Source organism: Rhynchophorus ferrugineus, unplaced genomic scaffold (genome assembly GCF_030347505.1).
Source record: "Rhynchophorus ferrugineus isolate W39M unplaced genomic scaffold, kcgeb_rfMv2 rfM8, whole genome shotgun sequence".
NCBI lineage: Eukaryota > Metazoa > Arthropoda > Insecta > Coleoptera > Curculionidae > Rhynchophorus > Rhynchophorus ferrugineus.
In genome coordinates, this window is record NW_027472587.1 from 12949349 (window position 1) to 12966390 (window position 17042).

At 32.2% G+C, this 17042-nt stretch overlaps 2 protein-coding genes across 4 annotated transcripts in view; one reads left to right on the forward strand and one right to left on the reverse strand.

Moving 5' to 3' along the window:
- The window catches only part of LOC143200835 (RNA helicase aquarius), a 28552-nt gene that overhangs the window by 3800 nt on the left and 7710 nt on the right, over positions 1-17042 (forward strand). Inside the window, exons 6-7 of the mRNA XM_076411568.1 lie at positions 16055-16168; positions 16224-16327. Of these exons, the coding sequence (XP_076267683.1) occupies positions 16055-16168; positions 16224-16327 (218 nt within the window). The remainder of the gene's footprint in view (positions 1-16054; positions 16169-16223; positions 16328-17042) is intronic.
- On the reverse strand, positions 596-16475 carry LOC143200840 (G-protein coupled receptor Mth2). 3 transcript variants are annotated; one of them, XM_076411579.1, is made up of 8 exons: positions 16454-16475; positions 9609-9862; positions 9362-9554; positions 4027-4208; positions 3803-3972; positions 3607-3742; positions 1334-1441; positions 596-907 (listed from the first exon to the last, which is right to left on the reverse strand). In XM_076411579.1, the coding sequence occupies exons 2-8, from the start codon at positions 9848-9850 to the stop codon at positions 685-687; spliced, it is 1254 nt and encodes a 417-aa protein (XP_076267694.1). In that variant the 5' UTR covers positions 9851-9862; positions 16454-16475; the 3' UTR covers positions 596-684. The 3 variants fall into 3 exon arrangements, with proteins under 3 accessions (XP_076267694.1, XP_076267692.1, XP_076267691.1); XM_076411577.1 differs by lacking the exon at positions 16454-16475 and adding an exon at positions 9999-10107; XM_076411576.1 differs by lacking the exon at positions 16454-16475 and adding an exon at positions 9964-10097.

Genomic DNA, 17042 nt, shown 5'->3' on the forward strand with positions numbered 1-17042 from the left:
TGGGATAATTTCAATTGTTGTTTGAATTCAATTTTTGTTGTAATTAGTTATACTGAAGCATAGATAACATACATTACGCTGTAGGTTTTATATATTGTTATAATATATCATTAATACATCCTACATTTATTTTTCAAATTATAATAATATCTAATTAAAAGAACATATAATAGTAGTGGGAAAACCTACATGTCTCGCATGATTTAGATTCCAATATTATCGTGCCAGTTGACACCTTTCATTTAAATTAGATTTTCAGTATATTTTGATTTGCCAAGAAAATGCAGTTTTCCCATTCTGCTTTCTAGAAAAGTCAAAATAGATAGGAATCATATATTGAATGTGTTGAATACATTTTTTAGATTTCATGTTCTTTAAATATTTTCTTGCAAATAGTTAAACTGAATATGTATTTCCTTTAATACGTTTTCCTGTTGTGGTCAATTTCCAAGAACTAATGTGTAATAAGTAATTCACTGTGGATGTTATTTTTGTTACAAATTTAATTACACATCGTAGTGCGCTATGTAATCGAATCCAAACGGTCGTTGGTTTTATTTTAAGAAATTATTACCTTGGAACTAAAACGCACGCAAAATAAATTCTCCTATATTACAGTTAAAAAAAATAAAATGAAAATCAACATGTATGTCTTTTCATTTATATAAATCACAGGTAGCGATGTTAGATTAGTTGATTTAGCTGTGTTTGGGTATATTGAACGGTGGGAATCGGCGTTCTGTCTTCGTATGCTGTTTCTTCGTCCTCTAGGTTTTTCCAAGATCGAGGAAAAGTAATGTTACATGGATTGCTGTTAGCCAGTGCTCTTCGTACTTTTTTCCTGAACACAACTAGTATGAGGAAGATTAAGAATCCTTGTAGAATATTCATAATGTCAAGAATATAACTGCAAATAATATGTAAAGGTTTTTATGTCATTCTTGGATGAATATTTTATAAACATGCCATTGTTAATTTGTTGAAAAGTAATAACAACTGCATTTAGTAACAAATCAAACAACTAAAAGTGGAAATCCTTGCTCTTAAAAACGCTTTTGTTCGTCATATATGCTATTAACATATTTGCCTAATAAGTATATATTTCTTAGATCTTAGATTAATTCTCGTTATTTTATGTTGTGAAATGAATACAATGCTTTTCAACAAGTTGTAATCAGACTGATTTCTTTTTTTAAAAGTCCGATAAGGAGCCACCGTTTGCAAAAACAAGCCAGACTTTATTCTCGATATATAATTTTGTTTTGATAGAATACGAAACATACATGTGTTAGATACTTAAATTAACAATAATTTTAGTATACTTTCTACTTACATCAAGACTTTTCCAACGAACTGGACGTGATTTTTGATAAGGGCAGTGATTATTTCGAATACCCATGTTATTCCCATGATAATGCAAAGTCTTACGCATACTTTTAATCTGTGAAAAGCAAAAAGTGCCGGGTTAATAAGGAAAATGTTGGTTGTTTATTCATATTTATTTTATGTTAATTATTTTTACGAACGAATTATTTAAAAAAATACGTTTTCGGCAATTTGAGTTTTGTAAAGAGAAATATAGTGCCAATCACAAACTTCTAGGTCACTGTTTTTAATGTGCACTGAGTTTTACTTGTAACTTTACTGAACTAGATTAAATGGCTTTAGTCTCTTTAATCTTCTGACTAAGCCATTAATTTATTTTGATTCATCTTGCTGGGCCATTTTTCTAAGGCATCTTCTTGTTTAACTTTGAACTATCGGTCAGTTTTTCCTCAATAATTGGTTTTATCCTTTTCAGTAGAAGTTTTTCAAATAATTTGACATTGCCAGCAATAGTAATATTGACCGATATGGTGTTGTTTCATGAGGTGGACTGGTTTAGAAATCATAATTACTATGATCTTGTAACTTTCTTCTGATTACCTTTGGCCCAGCTCCTATTCTCATTTTTTATCGGACGCATTCGCTCGATGGGACTTTTTAATCTTCTGGTACCTCTCCACCGTGAATACTCAGCACTAGGATGATTCCAAGCAGATATTTACTCAGTGTGTCATGTTTTAATTGTTTAATCAATCATCTGTTATTTAATCAAAATCAATTATTATTATTCCAGAAAACAATAGAAAATATTCGTGTGTGACCAGTTAATCAGTAAATTCGTGTGTTAATCGTTGACCACGCAGTTTATTTTTCGCGGATGGGAACAAAAAGAAGTCATTGGGTGCCAAATCAGGGCTGTACGGTGGAAGACCCATCAATTCGATGTTTTGAGTGCTCAAATAGTATCTTGTTTGAGAGCTCGCATTGTCGTGGTGGGTTCATCTTGGAACACACATACAGTCGACTGCTGCTTACTTTCGAGCTCATACGAATATATCCATGATTCGTCACCTGTCACGATTTTATAAACGTCTTCGCAAGTAGTTGTCGAAACACCGCGATTTAATTTCTTAAGAATTTCTTTGCACCAACCAACACGAACCTTTTTTTTTGAGCGTTGTTTTAAGTGTTCATGTAATATCGCATATATGACGATGGAACTAATGCTTAGGGATGCCTCAATCTCACAATAGGTGACATGACGATCTTGCTTAATCATTTCACACACAGCATCGATGTTTTCTGGCACAATAGACAATTTTGGACGACTTTCAAGAAACTCCTCGGACAGCGAACTATCGGACCACGATTGAATTCACTAAACCAGCGATACACGATGGTTTTTGATGGAGCTTCATCGCCAAAAGTCAAATTAAGTTGATTGATGCACTCTTATTGTGATAATCTACGTCGGAAATGGTAAAAAATCATCGCACGAATATGTTCACGATTCAATTCCATTGTTTGCCGAGACGAAACTTTACCGTTAGATGGAACCGTTGTCACATTTTAGTGTAACTGCATTAGCATTAGATGTACTGTAAATTTAAAATAAATTATATTTTAGGATGTTATTTTTATTTCATTATTTTATTTACATTGATATTTAACGTTGCATTATAAATTTTGATGACGTTCATTAGCTGTTTTATTGGAAGGACTATACATATATGTTTTAAAGAACCTTATATATTATAACTATACTGTATCCAAAATTGGTGTGAACATAAGTTATCTGAATTTATGACTTTAAAACGGTGCAATGTTGCCGCGTCAACTGGTGATTTTTAGTTTATTTTGTCTTACAAAACAAAGTTCTAGTCTAAATATAATTATGATACAAAAATGTTATTAAATATAATTTATTTTAACATTATAGTACATCTAAAAACTACAGTTAATTATACGGCCACAATAGTTTATAGGTTAGAGTTATAATCTCTTATTGCTATTGTTTTCAAGAATTTTGCATACGTTTGACAACCGGACGACTTTGACAGGCTGGTTCGGTTACATGTTCGAACTCATCAGACAGCATTGTGTCTCTTTTTAAGTAGGATAAAATGAGAAGGAAAATATTGTCCGATTTTGAAACGAATTTACAAATTGCGGCAGGCACTACATTAAACATCTTGATGACGTATGTTCACAGTAACTTTGGACGGACTATATATATTATAGATGAATGTGGTATGAGTTCATGATTTGTTGATAACTTACCTGTATTTTAATACTTTACTCCTGCTATGTAGTATCCTCTGTGATAGTATAACTACCGTCCACACGTAACATATAATGTTAACACATAGTAATACCGATATGGGGGCGTAAAAATAAATGAGAGTTTCCCGTATAGCTGCAAGATAATGTGGTGAAATAATATTTATATATTTGCGATTTTATATTATATCCTTACATACAAACCAACAGGATGTCTCTCCGATTCCCGGTCTTATCCCTTCGAATATAATCCAATCGCTATAATGCGATAATAATAGCACCGTTAAGAGGATGAAGGTACCACCTGTCGCGAAATAGTAGTACGCGAATTTCCATTTCCTTATCGCCGATAAATATTGAGGATCACTGAAAGAAACCCCTGTTCTTAAATATATCATCGAAATATACTTTGATACTAACACTGTGGTCTTCCAAATGTTAAATGAGAGTATGGTCAGCCAGAAAAACATATACATAAAAGCTGAGTACGTTATTAAAGCAAACGTTTCGCAGGCGGCGTGATACAGATCCGCCAGTTGCAGAACTCCTAAAAAGGTTTGACCAAACGCTAGGCCCGTCAAGCAGTTTATGATACAGATACCCTGGGTGAAAAGTAAAAAAGAAAAACAATAAGTACAAACAAAGCTGTAGTATTTGTATATCAGCGGCGGCGCGTCATTCAATATCTTTGGAATAATCTTTGAGGTAGGGGTGTTGGGCACCGAAAAAATATCATTTTTAATGTATAATATATATAATATATTTTGAACATATTCAAATCATATTTAATATATTTTGAAAAAATAGCGAAAAATATCGGCTAAAAAAATATCGATATATCGGCCAAATATATCGATATTGTTTTCAGAAAATAACGATATTTTTTCTACATCCCTACTTTGGGGGTGCACAACGTCAGCGTGCGTGCATTAGCATTAACGTGTACAATCGCAGCGTCTTGCAGGTACACATGTGCATGTTGAGGAACCGCCGCTGATGACAATATATTGCTGGGAGCAAAAAATTAGTCAGACGTAAAAGTGGTACTGGTAGGAATTAATGTAACCTCTTCAAGAGGATCACACCGTCAATCGTTCAGGCTTTTAGATTCTGACGTGATATAATTACTTTTCCGTTTTTGTAACCGGTTTAAATGGCACTAGCTGTGATTCGATACATAAACAGGCCAATTGAAAAGTCCCCGGCCTGACATATAGATGGCGCTACTATAATTAAATCCATATGTTTTTTAGTTAGCCCTAACCCTCAAAAGATGCGTGTATAAATTTAACAGCTGTCGGATCATTAGTTTGTGAATTATAGCATTTCGAGTGAAGCAAATTTTGTTATTGTGAAAAAAATGGATAAAAAGGAATTTCGAGTGGTGATAAAATCTTGCTTTTTGAAGAGAAAAAATACAGTTGAAGTAAAAACTTAGCTTGATGCCGAGTTTACGAACACTACCCCAGGAAAATCAACCATCAAGGATTGGTACGCTAAGTTTAGACGTGGTGAATTAAGGTTGTTACCGACGAAAACATTTAAAAAATCCACAGAATGATTTTAAATGACCGTAAATTGAATTAAATAGCAGACACTCTAAAGATATCAACTGAATGTGTACATCATATCATCATTCATGAATATTTGCGTATGAAAAAGCTCTGTGCAAAGTGGGTGCCGCGCGAGCTCACTTTTAACCAAAAGCAACGACGAGTTGATGATTCGGAGCACTGTTTGAAGATGATCAAGTGTAATAAACCGAAGCTTTTGCGTCTATATGTGAGAATGGATGAAACATGGCTCCATCATTTCACTCCGAAGTCCAATCGACAGTCATCCGAGTGGACTGCACACAATGAATCCGCTCCAAAGCGTGGGAAAATGCAACTGTCGGCTGGCAAGGTTGTGGCGTCTGTATTTTGGGATGTGCATGGAATAATTGTCATTGACTACCTTAAAAAAGGAAAGCCCGTCAACAGCGTTTGAAGGACGAATTCGCCGAAAAACGGCCGCATTTGATGAAAAGGAAAGTGCTGCTTCACCAAGACAATGCACCGTGTCACAAGTCAGTGAAAACGATTGCAAAAAATCATGAATTGGGCTTCGAATTGCTTCCTCATCTACCGTATTCCCCAGATCTGGCCTCCAGCGACTATTTCCTGCTCTCAGATCTCAAAGGAATGCTCGCTGGGAAGAAATTTTCGCCGAATGAAGAGATGATCGCCGAAACTGAGGCCTATTTTGAAGCAAAGGAACAAGTCATACTATAAAAATGCTATCGAAAAGTTGGAAGGTCGCTATAATCAGTGGATCACCCTTGAAGGGAATTATGCTGAATAAAAAAAAGTGTTTTATTATGGTAGGCCGAGGACTTTTCAATTGTCCTATTAAATTGAGAAGGAAAATATAGTCTGATTCTGAAACGAATTTACAAATTGCGGCAGGCATTACATTAAACATCTTGATGACGTATGTACAAAAAAACTTTGAATAGACTATATCTATATTGTACCTAATAAATGACCACTTTAAATTTGGTCATACTATTTTTTGATAACACCATAAGTAAATAAGTTTTTCAAAATTAATTCACAGTCCTTATAGATCACACAATCATCGAATATCTATGTTTTCGCGACATTACCGAAGAAGAACTCGTTCGGTTTTTCCTGTCCAAATCGATATTCCTTGTTTATTTAGGCCATAATCGTTTATCATTCGATTCGAATGTTTTAACGTTTAATATTCCTAATTGAAAATGTCATAACGTTATAAGTACGTGCCTCGTTTATAAACAGAACTACCCACGTATTTTGACCATTTTGATTTGATATGGAGGCAATTAATCAGCTTAAACGGATATACTAGGTTACTCAATAACAGGTCAATTGAAAAGTCCCCGGCTTGACCCATAGATGGCGCTACTAGAATTAAACCCATATGTTTTGTTAGTTAGCCGTAACCCTCAAAAGATGCGTGTATAAATTTGACAGCTGTTGGATATTTAGTTTGTGAATTATAGCATTTTGAGTGAAGCACCTTTTGTTATTGTGAAAAAATGCATCATCAAAAGGAATTTCGCGTGTTGATGCCGAGTTTTTGGACACTACCCTAGGAAAATCAAGTATCAAGGATTGATACACTAAGTTTAGACGTGGTGAAATGTGCACCGAAGACGGTGAACGCAGTAATATCAACTGAATGTGTACATCATATCATTCACGGATATTTGGGTATGAGAAAGTCTGTGCAAAGTAAGTGCCGCGGGAGCTCACTTTTTACTAAAAACAACGAGTTGATGATTCGGAGCAGTGTTTGAAGATGATCAAGCGTAATAAACCCGAGTTTTTGCGTCGATATGTGACATTGGATGAAACATGCCTCCATCATTTCACTCCGAAGTCCAATCGACAGTCATCCGAGTGCACACAATGAAACCACTCCAAATTGTGGGAAAAAGTAACAATCGGCTGGTAAGGTTGTGGCGTCTGTATTAGGAATGCGCATGGAATTATTTTCATTGACTACCTATTAATAGCGTTATTGGACCGTTTGAAGGAGGATATCGCGGAAAATCAGCCGCATTTTCAAGCAAAGAACAAATCGTATTACAAAAATGGTATCGTAATCAGTGTATTACGTTTGAAGGGAATTATGTTGAATAAAAAAAACTAATTTTTCCAAAAAAAGTGTTTTACTATGGTAGACCGGGGACTTTTCAACTGACCTGTTAAAAATAATTTAATATTCATGGTGCCCCAGATATTATTTTCTAGTTCACTAGTTTTTAGCAAAATTATACTAAAACAACCATAAATCTATTATTTAATTTATATTCTGTTTACGCAAACTTATTGAAGTCTCCATCCTAGTATCTGTTATAATGAGGTATTTGTGTAGCAAATAATTGTATCACTGATTAATGGTAATTTTTGGAATCCGATAACATGAGTAATTATTCGGTTTACTACAGATCGGTTAATAAGAATCCAATCACTTTGTCACTCATCCCGTCTACTCATACATACTATACTACGGATAAAAATATTATATCATTGTTATAAGATATTCAATTTTAGCTTATTTTCTATTAGGATTATTTCGAACTGTCCTGCCTATATGGTTTTATCGAATACTTAACTTGGGACGCCTATGAAATGTTCTTGGGCATCTTCTTTTATCATTTAGTTAAAATATGGTTCGTTTTTATTTTTTGACTTAAGTGTTGCAAGAAAACAGCTACAATCAGTTTGATTCCATCAGTCACCATTTAGACACAGGATTAAAGATGCTATGCTATGGTATTGATATTAAGATATTAAGTTTTTTTTGAAGGAGAATCGATATCGATAGTTTTGCTGATATATCGATATTAAAACTACTGTTTTTAAAACAATATCGATATTATTTTGAAGAAATATCGATATTTTTTTACCAAAATACCTATATATTTGTTGACCGATATTTTCTGATAAAAATATGGTAAGTTCGTTTTTGTTTGATTTAAATGTTGCAAAAAGACAGCTACAATCAGTTTGATTCCATCAATCGCCATCTAGACACAGGATTAAAGATGCCGAAAACATATCGATAGTTTCAAAATAGAGTATCGAACAGAAGATTCCCCCCCCCCCCTTGAATATTGAAACCTAGTATTTTGAAGCAATATCGACATCGATTTTGAAGAAATAGCAATATTTTTGGCCGATATGTCGATATTGTTCTTGACTGTTTTTGATTGATATTAATGATATGATTTTATCCGATATTTTTCGAAATTCGATAGTTTTAAAATAGAGTATCGAACTTTTTTTCTTGGCGGACGACATCCCTAAACGAATCACTTGTTCAGTAATAAATATATCAGAAATATTGGGAACAATTCTTCAACATTGTATATTTTGATCTAGTCTAGAGAAGATTAGGCATGTTGCAAGGAAATATCGATATTGTCAAATAAATATCGAATATTCAGGAATATGGCTTTTTTATTCAAAAACTTTTTGCGTCGAAAATTAGGGATGTTGTAAGGAAATATCGATATGTTAAAAAATAACAAACTATTTTTCAGTAGCTTTCCCTTTGTTTAAAAAAATATGCCTCGACAATTAGGAATGTTGAAAGGAAATATCAATATTGTTAAATAAATATCGAACTTTTTTCAGGATCTTTCCCTTTGTCTTTAAAAGATGTTTGCCTTGAGAATTAGGGATGTTGCGAGGAAATATCGGTAATATTAATAAATATCGAACTTTTTTCAGGGGTTTTGCCCTTTTCTTCAAAAACTTTTTGCGTCGAAAATTAGGGATGTTGTAAGGAAATATCGATATGTTAAAAAATATCGAACTTTTTTTCAGGAGATTTCCCCTTGTTTAAAAAAAATATGCCTCGTAAATTAGGGATGTTGGAAGGAAATATCGATATGTTAAATAAATATTGAACTTTTTTTCAGGAGATTTCCCTTTGTTTTTAAAAGATGTTTGCCTTGAGAATTAGGGATGTTGCGAGGAAATATCGGTAATATTAATAAATATTGAAGTTTTTCAGGGGTCTTCGTGTTCAAAAACTTTCTGCGTCAAAAATTAGGGATGTTGTAAGGAAATATCGATATTTTTTTAAAATGTTGATAGTCGATATACCTCCCTACACAGGACACGTCGTAATAACTGATTTGGTGACAAAAATGATAGAAATAACAGGAAACATTCTTCGCTGCTTGTTCAAAATTGAAATCATTTTTTGCGATACTAACCTGTAGGTCATGCAGTATGGGTATGGACCAGTATATATAGATTGTGCAGATAATAAAAGGAAGAGAAACATATCCCAATATGGCCGCCACTTTGATTTTGTTCTCTTCAGCAACGAAAGTAGTGTCGGGTATATAACAAATAATAAGACCACCATAGGAAATATCTCGTACGTGGATTGTCGTTTCACAATATCTAGAATGAAGCTGCGTTTTAATAACATAATGACATACCAAACCATATACTAACTGTATGATCCCATCCTGACCAATAAGACTCCCGTTATTTAAAAAACTGAAGCCGAGTTCACCTAAATCTGTTATATTAAGAGGTATATGCACACCGTCGCAGTCAAAATCGATTTTGACATTCCCGCCACATCGTCCATCATCCGAGAAAAATTGATTTGTATCTGCACAACACTGTCTTGCACTACAGCCACTAAATACAGTCGTGAGCCATATACAGCCACACACTACTACCAAAAACATGTGGAACTAGAACTGACAACAACAAATAATTAATTAAACAATTAGTTAAATATTTAATTAATATTATATTTTAATAATTTATATTAAATTGTTAATTACTAAGTTATAGTTACTTGTTTATTATTGCATTGTTATAAACAGTATTTACAAAAGATATAACTATTTCTGTTGCAATCGCTGGTTAACATGCGAACGACACGATTCTCTGATTGTGACTGGTTCATAAATATCTCTCGCGCACTGGTTTGGTATCCTACTACTATTCTTGAATGAGATTTGAATTGTTAAGAGGGTACTCTAGTGTAGACATTTGGTGAAAATCATTTTTTTTTCATATTTTCAAAGTATAACCCCTTAAGAATAGACCCTTAAGAGAGAGTTGTATTAGTAACCCGGCATTCGACAAAGAAACATATATATATATATATATATATATATATATATATATATATATATATATATATTAATAGAATTAGAATAATGGGTAATTGAAAAGTCCCTAGCCTGATACATAGATGGCGCTACTAGAATTAAATACATATGTTTTTTAGTTACCCCCAACCCTCAAAAGATGCGCGTATAAATTTGACAGCTCTCGGATCATTAGTTTGTGAATTATAGCATTTTGAGTGAAACAACTTTTGTTGTTGTGAAAAAATTGGATAAAAAGGAATTTCGCGTATTGATAAAATATTGCTTTTTGAACCATCAACAGCGACTAGTACATAGCGTTATTGGACCGTTTGAAGGGCGAAATCACCTGCTGCTTTACCAAGACAATGCACCGTGTCACAAGTCAGTGAAAACGATGGCAAAAATTCATGAATTGGGCTTCGAATTGCTTCCTCATCCACTGCCTTCTCCAGATCTGGGTCCCAGCGACTATTTCCTGTTCTCAGATCTCAAAAGAATCCCCGCTGGAAAGAAATGTTTGTCGAATGAAGGGGTGATCGCCGAAACTGATGCCTATTTTGAATCAAAGGACAAATCGTACTACAAAACATCCTTGAAGGGAATTATATTGAATAAAAAACAATAATTTTGCCAAATAAAAATATGTTTTACTATAGTAGGCCAGGGACTTTTCAATTGACCTGTTCTAAATGTAGCAACAACATTTTCATTGAATATAGAAGTTTATCTTAGTCCTGAGTGTACAAGAGATAAAGGACTGTAACATTTGTTTGCTTTTTCATCAAGTCAGAGTAGGCATCTTCTTGTTTGTCTCTGAAATATCGGTCGAAAGTTATATATGACTCTAAATCTGAATATAAATCAACAAGATGCATTTTAATCTTATGCTTTGAACGCCCTTGTCAAACTGTATCAAGAGCTTGAAACATCGCGTCGATTTGTCGAAATTTGTAACCTAGAGTACCCCCTTAAGAAATCCTGACAAATACGAGATATAAATAATGATCGAATAATGTCGATATTAAAGAACTAAAATGGTTTTCGATAATTCTTGACATTTGATTTCTGATATAATAACGATAACCTTTGGAATGTTTATGAATTAATTTAATGCCCAATATAAAATTCTTTTAATTTAGTGAGGTCATTAACGTATTTATATTATTTAATAATTTCAAGGTTTTATCGTCGTTTATCAAAACGCTTTACTATATTTTTATATTAAATTTTTGAAAACAACTATCTGCGTATTCGTTAATTCCATTTATAGGAGTATGGAATCAAATTTAAATAATTTTTATATAACATTAACTTTATTCGTCTAGCTATATATTTGTTAAGGATATGACGCAGATGCAGAGTCTGATTAGAAGTAGAAAAATTAATTGAATTTCCGAATTGTATGCTTCGTCGGCATTAAAATTGTATTATAGTCTATAAACATTAATTTAAAGAACATATTTTACCATCCATTGTTACAAGATATTTATTATCGTTTAAAAATACATAAAATAAAGAAAGTATAAAATATTTTTAACAAAATAATTGAACCGACTTAGATACTAAATTAATAACTAAACAAAAATAAACAAAACGCTTATTTAACCTATCTACTACATGTATTTTATATTCTACTATAAACACACAATTTAGCTTTATACCTATCTAAACCTATTTATCTATCTATCTATGTATATATCTATCTATTTAATTTTGTACATATTATTATGTACATATTATATTTTAAAACGTTTTTTTAAGTATATATATATATATATATATATATATATATATATATATATATATATATATATATATTTATATATATATATATATATATATATATATATATATATACATGTTTGATATATGAAATAGTTTTTACTTTTTAGTGAGTTTTTTATTCATTTTTTGAAGTCGGTTCAGTTGTCTTTGCTAAAAATATTGTATTTTTCTCTTTTTAATGTTAGATATTTACTAAATAAAATACGCAGTTATTTTATTAAATATTACAACGGATAGCCCAAGTAAAAGTACAGCCGGTATGAGGAAAAATAGAAATAAAGAAACAATGATTGAAAATAAGGCATGTTTCAGGCCTTGGGGTCCCTACCTAACCTAGGTGATTTGAAAATTTTTCCAATCAAACTAGAATAAAAACAAGTTGCTGTCCTGTTGGGAATCGAATTCACGACCTCATTAACACCTTTTTTTTCTATAGATAGCAAAAATCGAAATTTTCTGATAGTTTATTTACTTTGATACTATAGCATATACTATAGAGAAGGCTCCCACCAAGTTTCAACTAAGTGGGTTCAGTAGAACTTGAGATATCATACTACTAACAGAAACCAGTAATATCTCCGAAAATTAATTAATTAATTTTTGGAAAATTCTTAAATAAATTAAAACATATTCTCAAGGATCAAGTTGTGAAAATATGACAAACTGTTAGTGACGATGTTTATTCTTTACCGCCTTTTACGCCATTATTTCAATATATTTACGTAAAGTACATCCAAGCCCTGTGATGTTCGAACCCGCATCTACCGCAACAGTAGGAGGACCGCCCTGTCGCCTTAACCACTGCGGCTTCTAATCCGACTAATTTTTAATTTGGTTTTGTTATTCGAAGAAACTACTAAGTTTACATAATTGTTCTAAAAATATCTCACACCAACGTCATGTTTTAAGATACCCGTCTAAAATTATAATTGATTTATGCTTTTTGAAAATAATCTCTTGACCATGAGTTATATAGAACGAGATACAAACAAGTGGGAGTCGGATGGAGCGGTGACCGGTGAATATGGCGGGTTGAGTGTAATCGAAAATTTTCCATGTTAAACTATGCCCGTTAATATGTCTGGTCTGCGAATTTATTTGAACTAAAGAACCAAATTATACTCATTTTTAGACTTACAGGCTACGATTTAATAACAGGAGAATTACTGCAAAAACTACCAAGAAAGGGAATCATAAAACTCACCAACTTGATCAATACAGCATTTAGATTAAAACATGTCCCAGGCATTTGGAAGATTGCGGAAATTATAATGATCCCAAAACCTGGAAAGTCATCAAACGAAATAAAAGCCTATAGAATAATATCACTGCTGCCAATAATATCTAAGGTTTTTGAAAAACTCCTGTTGAAAAGAATAAAACCGATCATAGAGAGAAAAAATCTAATACCAGCAGACCAGTTTGGGTTTATTAACAAGCACTCAAAAATTGACCAGGTCCACAGAATAACAGATGTTATTGAAGAAGCCTTCGAAAGTAAAAAAGTATGCTCAGCTATATTCTTAGATGTAGCACAAGCCTTCGATAAGGTTTGGCATGAAGGCCTTGTTCATAAACTACAGAAAATGCTACCAAAACAACGCAGTGGACTATAAAAATCATACATTACAACAAGAATGTTTAGACTCAAACAAGAAAGAAAGTATTAATGAAAGTAAATCTGTACATGTGCAGGTCATCTATAAGCAGACCGTGCAAGTGCCAATAACATTAAATATACTATCATTCCATATAGCAACAACGCTAAATATCTCGGAATGAATCTTGATGCAAAACTTCGCTGGAAGGAACATATAAAGAAGAAAACAACTGGAATTGAAATATAGGAAAATGTACTGGCTAATTGGAAGAAAATCATAATTATCAGTACATAATAAATTGCTATTATATAAGCAAATACGGAAATCTAGATGGACATACGGAGTTCAATTATGGGGATGTTCTGCAAAGAGTAACATAAATAAAATACACATTTTTCAGAACAAAGTCCTGAGAGGTATTGTGGGCACACCCAAATACTATAGGACTGATTACCTACATCGAGACCTTCAGATACCCACAGTCAGTCAAGAAATCAAGAAAATTGCAAGGGGGTATGAGGAAAGACTCCATTCTCATGAGAATATTGAAGTTTTTGGATACCACCAGAACAGGACACAGACTCAAAGGAATCAAACCATCTGATCTTGTGTAGTGTTGTGTAGTGAGGTGCATATAATAAAAAATACAACAGTGACATGTATAAACATTATTTCATCAGAGACTGAGATAGGGCCGATGGGTCCTCGTAGTTATACACCGAGATTTACGTTATCATAAAGACAAATTGTAGGTTAGACGGAAACGACTAATAACAATGTAACAATTAAATAATAATAATAAAAAAAGACTTGAACAGAACAAAAGGAACAAAATATATAATGCTGATTACAAACAAAACCACTAATTCTTATGGTCCATAGAGTAATCGAGATCATCATTCGACGAAATTGATTGGTAGTTTAAATTATAAGCACCTATAGGAAAATATTTTGTAATGAAGGTATTTTTACTTTTATTTACTTTGTTGCCTAATATCACGAAAATAACGTTCTAAATCAGACAATATTACATTTCTTCATTGTTTAAAGTAAAATTTATTGTACACCAAATACCACATACCGTTTTCACATACAACACCTCAAAATTGATGCGTTCAGTAGAATTAGTCTGACTGCTGATTATAATTTATTAATTCATTATTTGATTATTGATATTTCGCTCCAAAAAATGTGTTAATTAAAAACACATCTGTCAGACGTCAATAATACCATTACGCGCCTGGATAGACATATTTGATGTTATTATTTAAAAACATATAAATAAAATATTTGTAACAAAAAAATGAATCGACTTCCAAAAATTAATAATGAACTTACTAAAAAGTCAAAAATTAAGAAAAATAAAAAGTAAACGGCTTTTGCACTGCACGAATTTCGGTCTTCCATCACATCAATTGAGCAATAACATTATACACAAGAATCTAATTATTTTAAATTAAAAAAAATATGTCAAAACTTTGTAAGTGCCTTTGAAATTTAAGAATTTCCCTCGATTTGCCAGATTCCACCATCAGATCTTGACTTGGTTCCAATGGAACCACCTCGAAATGTAACCACCTTATTAAACACAACTTTATAAACTGTTAAAGCTACAAAAATGCAAAGACAGCATTTCATTGCTAATTGTATCATGCTTTTTTAAATTTAAAACGGTACTTTCATATTGTCTGGGAGCTAAATTCGTCTATTACATAGGACATCATTATGTTACTTTAACAAGCGAATTAAATAATAACGTAAACGTAAAATGAATTTAAAATATTCAATGGAACTCACTTCTCGTTTATATTCTTTAAAAAACGCGTAATTCTTAGTACGTACGTTTTTGTACTATTCAATGGCGGGGAAAAAACACGATATTGAGTCGAAGGATAATTTAATCATAAGGTAAATAATCAACAAAAACACTATTTACCATATCAAGATAAGGTATTCTCTTATCCATAACATGTCGAATTAACCTTATTTTATAACTTATCGATCACAATTATATTATACTACAATATTATTCAAACTATAGCCTGACAAATAAAACAACCGATTTATGTCATCCAAACATGTAACATAATCTGCCTATAAAATTCGATTTGCATTGTTACTGGCGGGCCATGTTGCCAGTGTCTGCAAAATTCTTCAATATATTAAAAATTTTAGGTTATAAACCGGCAAACGATGTAAACCGAAAGCCAAATTTGACGACGTCATAAATTTGATTGGCTATTTTATTGGATGAAAATTAACAAAGTATAATTTCAATATCCTTATATTAACATGTTAATATATTATTTGATGAGATTTGTTTTTTGATCACAATAAACGAATATTAATTACTGAAAGAGATATTATAATTATGTATATCTAAACCGCTTATTTTTTATTCTAGCTACTGGATATGTTGAAATTTTACACCAGATTTGAAATCAGCGATGAATCGGGAGATCCCTTGACAGATCACGACATGATGGAGATTCATTATTCGAAAATTACCTCGCTACAGGTAAATAATTGACATCGCTGCGGTAAAATTCACTTAATTATTATTTTATCGGCAGAAGGCGGCATTCGCGAAGTATCCGGAGCTGCAGGATTTCTCCTTGGCAAACGTGGCTAGCGTTGACACACGAAAAGCATTAGAGAAACACTTTGGATCATTAAGGTACATTTTAAGCGAATGTATGGTAAATGTGAAAATGTCACTATTAGTAATTTTTTTGATATATTTACTAAATATTAAAATTTCATTATTTTACTAGTAAAATTATAGAAAATTTATAACTTATACCTTTTAAAACAACTCCACAATACTTCTAACTCACTTATTATAAATTTGAAAAGCCGTTGCTGAAAATTGGCCTTGAAATCTGAAATTCTTTGATAATAAGACCAAACATAAGATAAGATATTTATTTCATATGATTGGTCCATTAGGTAACTGAAATTTTCGTTGTACCATATGTATAAATTGTGTAATAATATTGTAGATTTAGTTGACCAGAAAGCTAAACAAAGGATACAATACATTCGTTTCATTCGGTAATATCATTTCTTCATTACTCACCCTATAAGTTGCATTTATCTCTCTCGAAATATGTTGGACCAATTTTAATAAATAACTTATTTTTAAAACGATTACAGACAATTAAAAGATCGTTATCGAAAGTATTAAACATCACTGGAAGATGTTTTTCTCAGCTTTCTTTGTTGCATACTTTTGCGGCCACCCTAAAATTTTAATTTTCATGTATTTCACATTTATATTAGAAATAAAATGGTATCTGGTAACCTAAACATCTTGTTTTGATGTTTTATAAAAAAAATTAAACATTGCAATCTGGTTTAGTAATTAACAGCCAACTAATTTAATACCAACA

Bases quoted from the DNA above. Each gene is read 5' to 3' on its own strand.
- LOC143200840 (XM_076411579.1), bottom strand. From the start codon at position 9,850: ATGTTTTTGGTAGTAGTGTGTGGCTGTATATGGCTCACGACTGTATTT. The intron at 3,973-4,026 runs GTTAGTATCAAA...GGTTTCTTTCAG, and splicing joins AACATTTGGAAGACCACAGT to TGATCCTCAATATTTATCGG. The intron at 908-1,333 runs GTAAGTAGAAAG...TATTATTTGCAG, and splicing joins TTCGTTGGAAAAGTCTTGAT to TTATATTCTTGACATTATGA.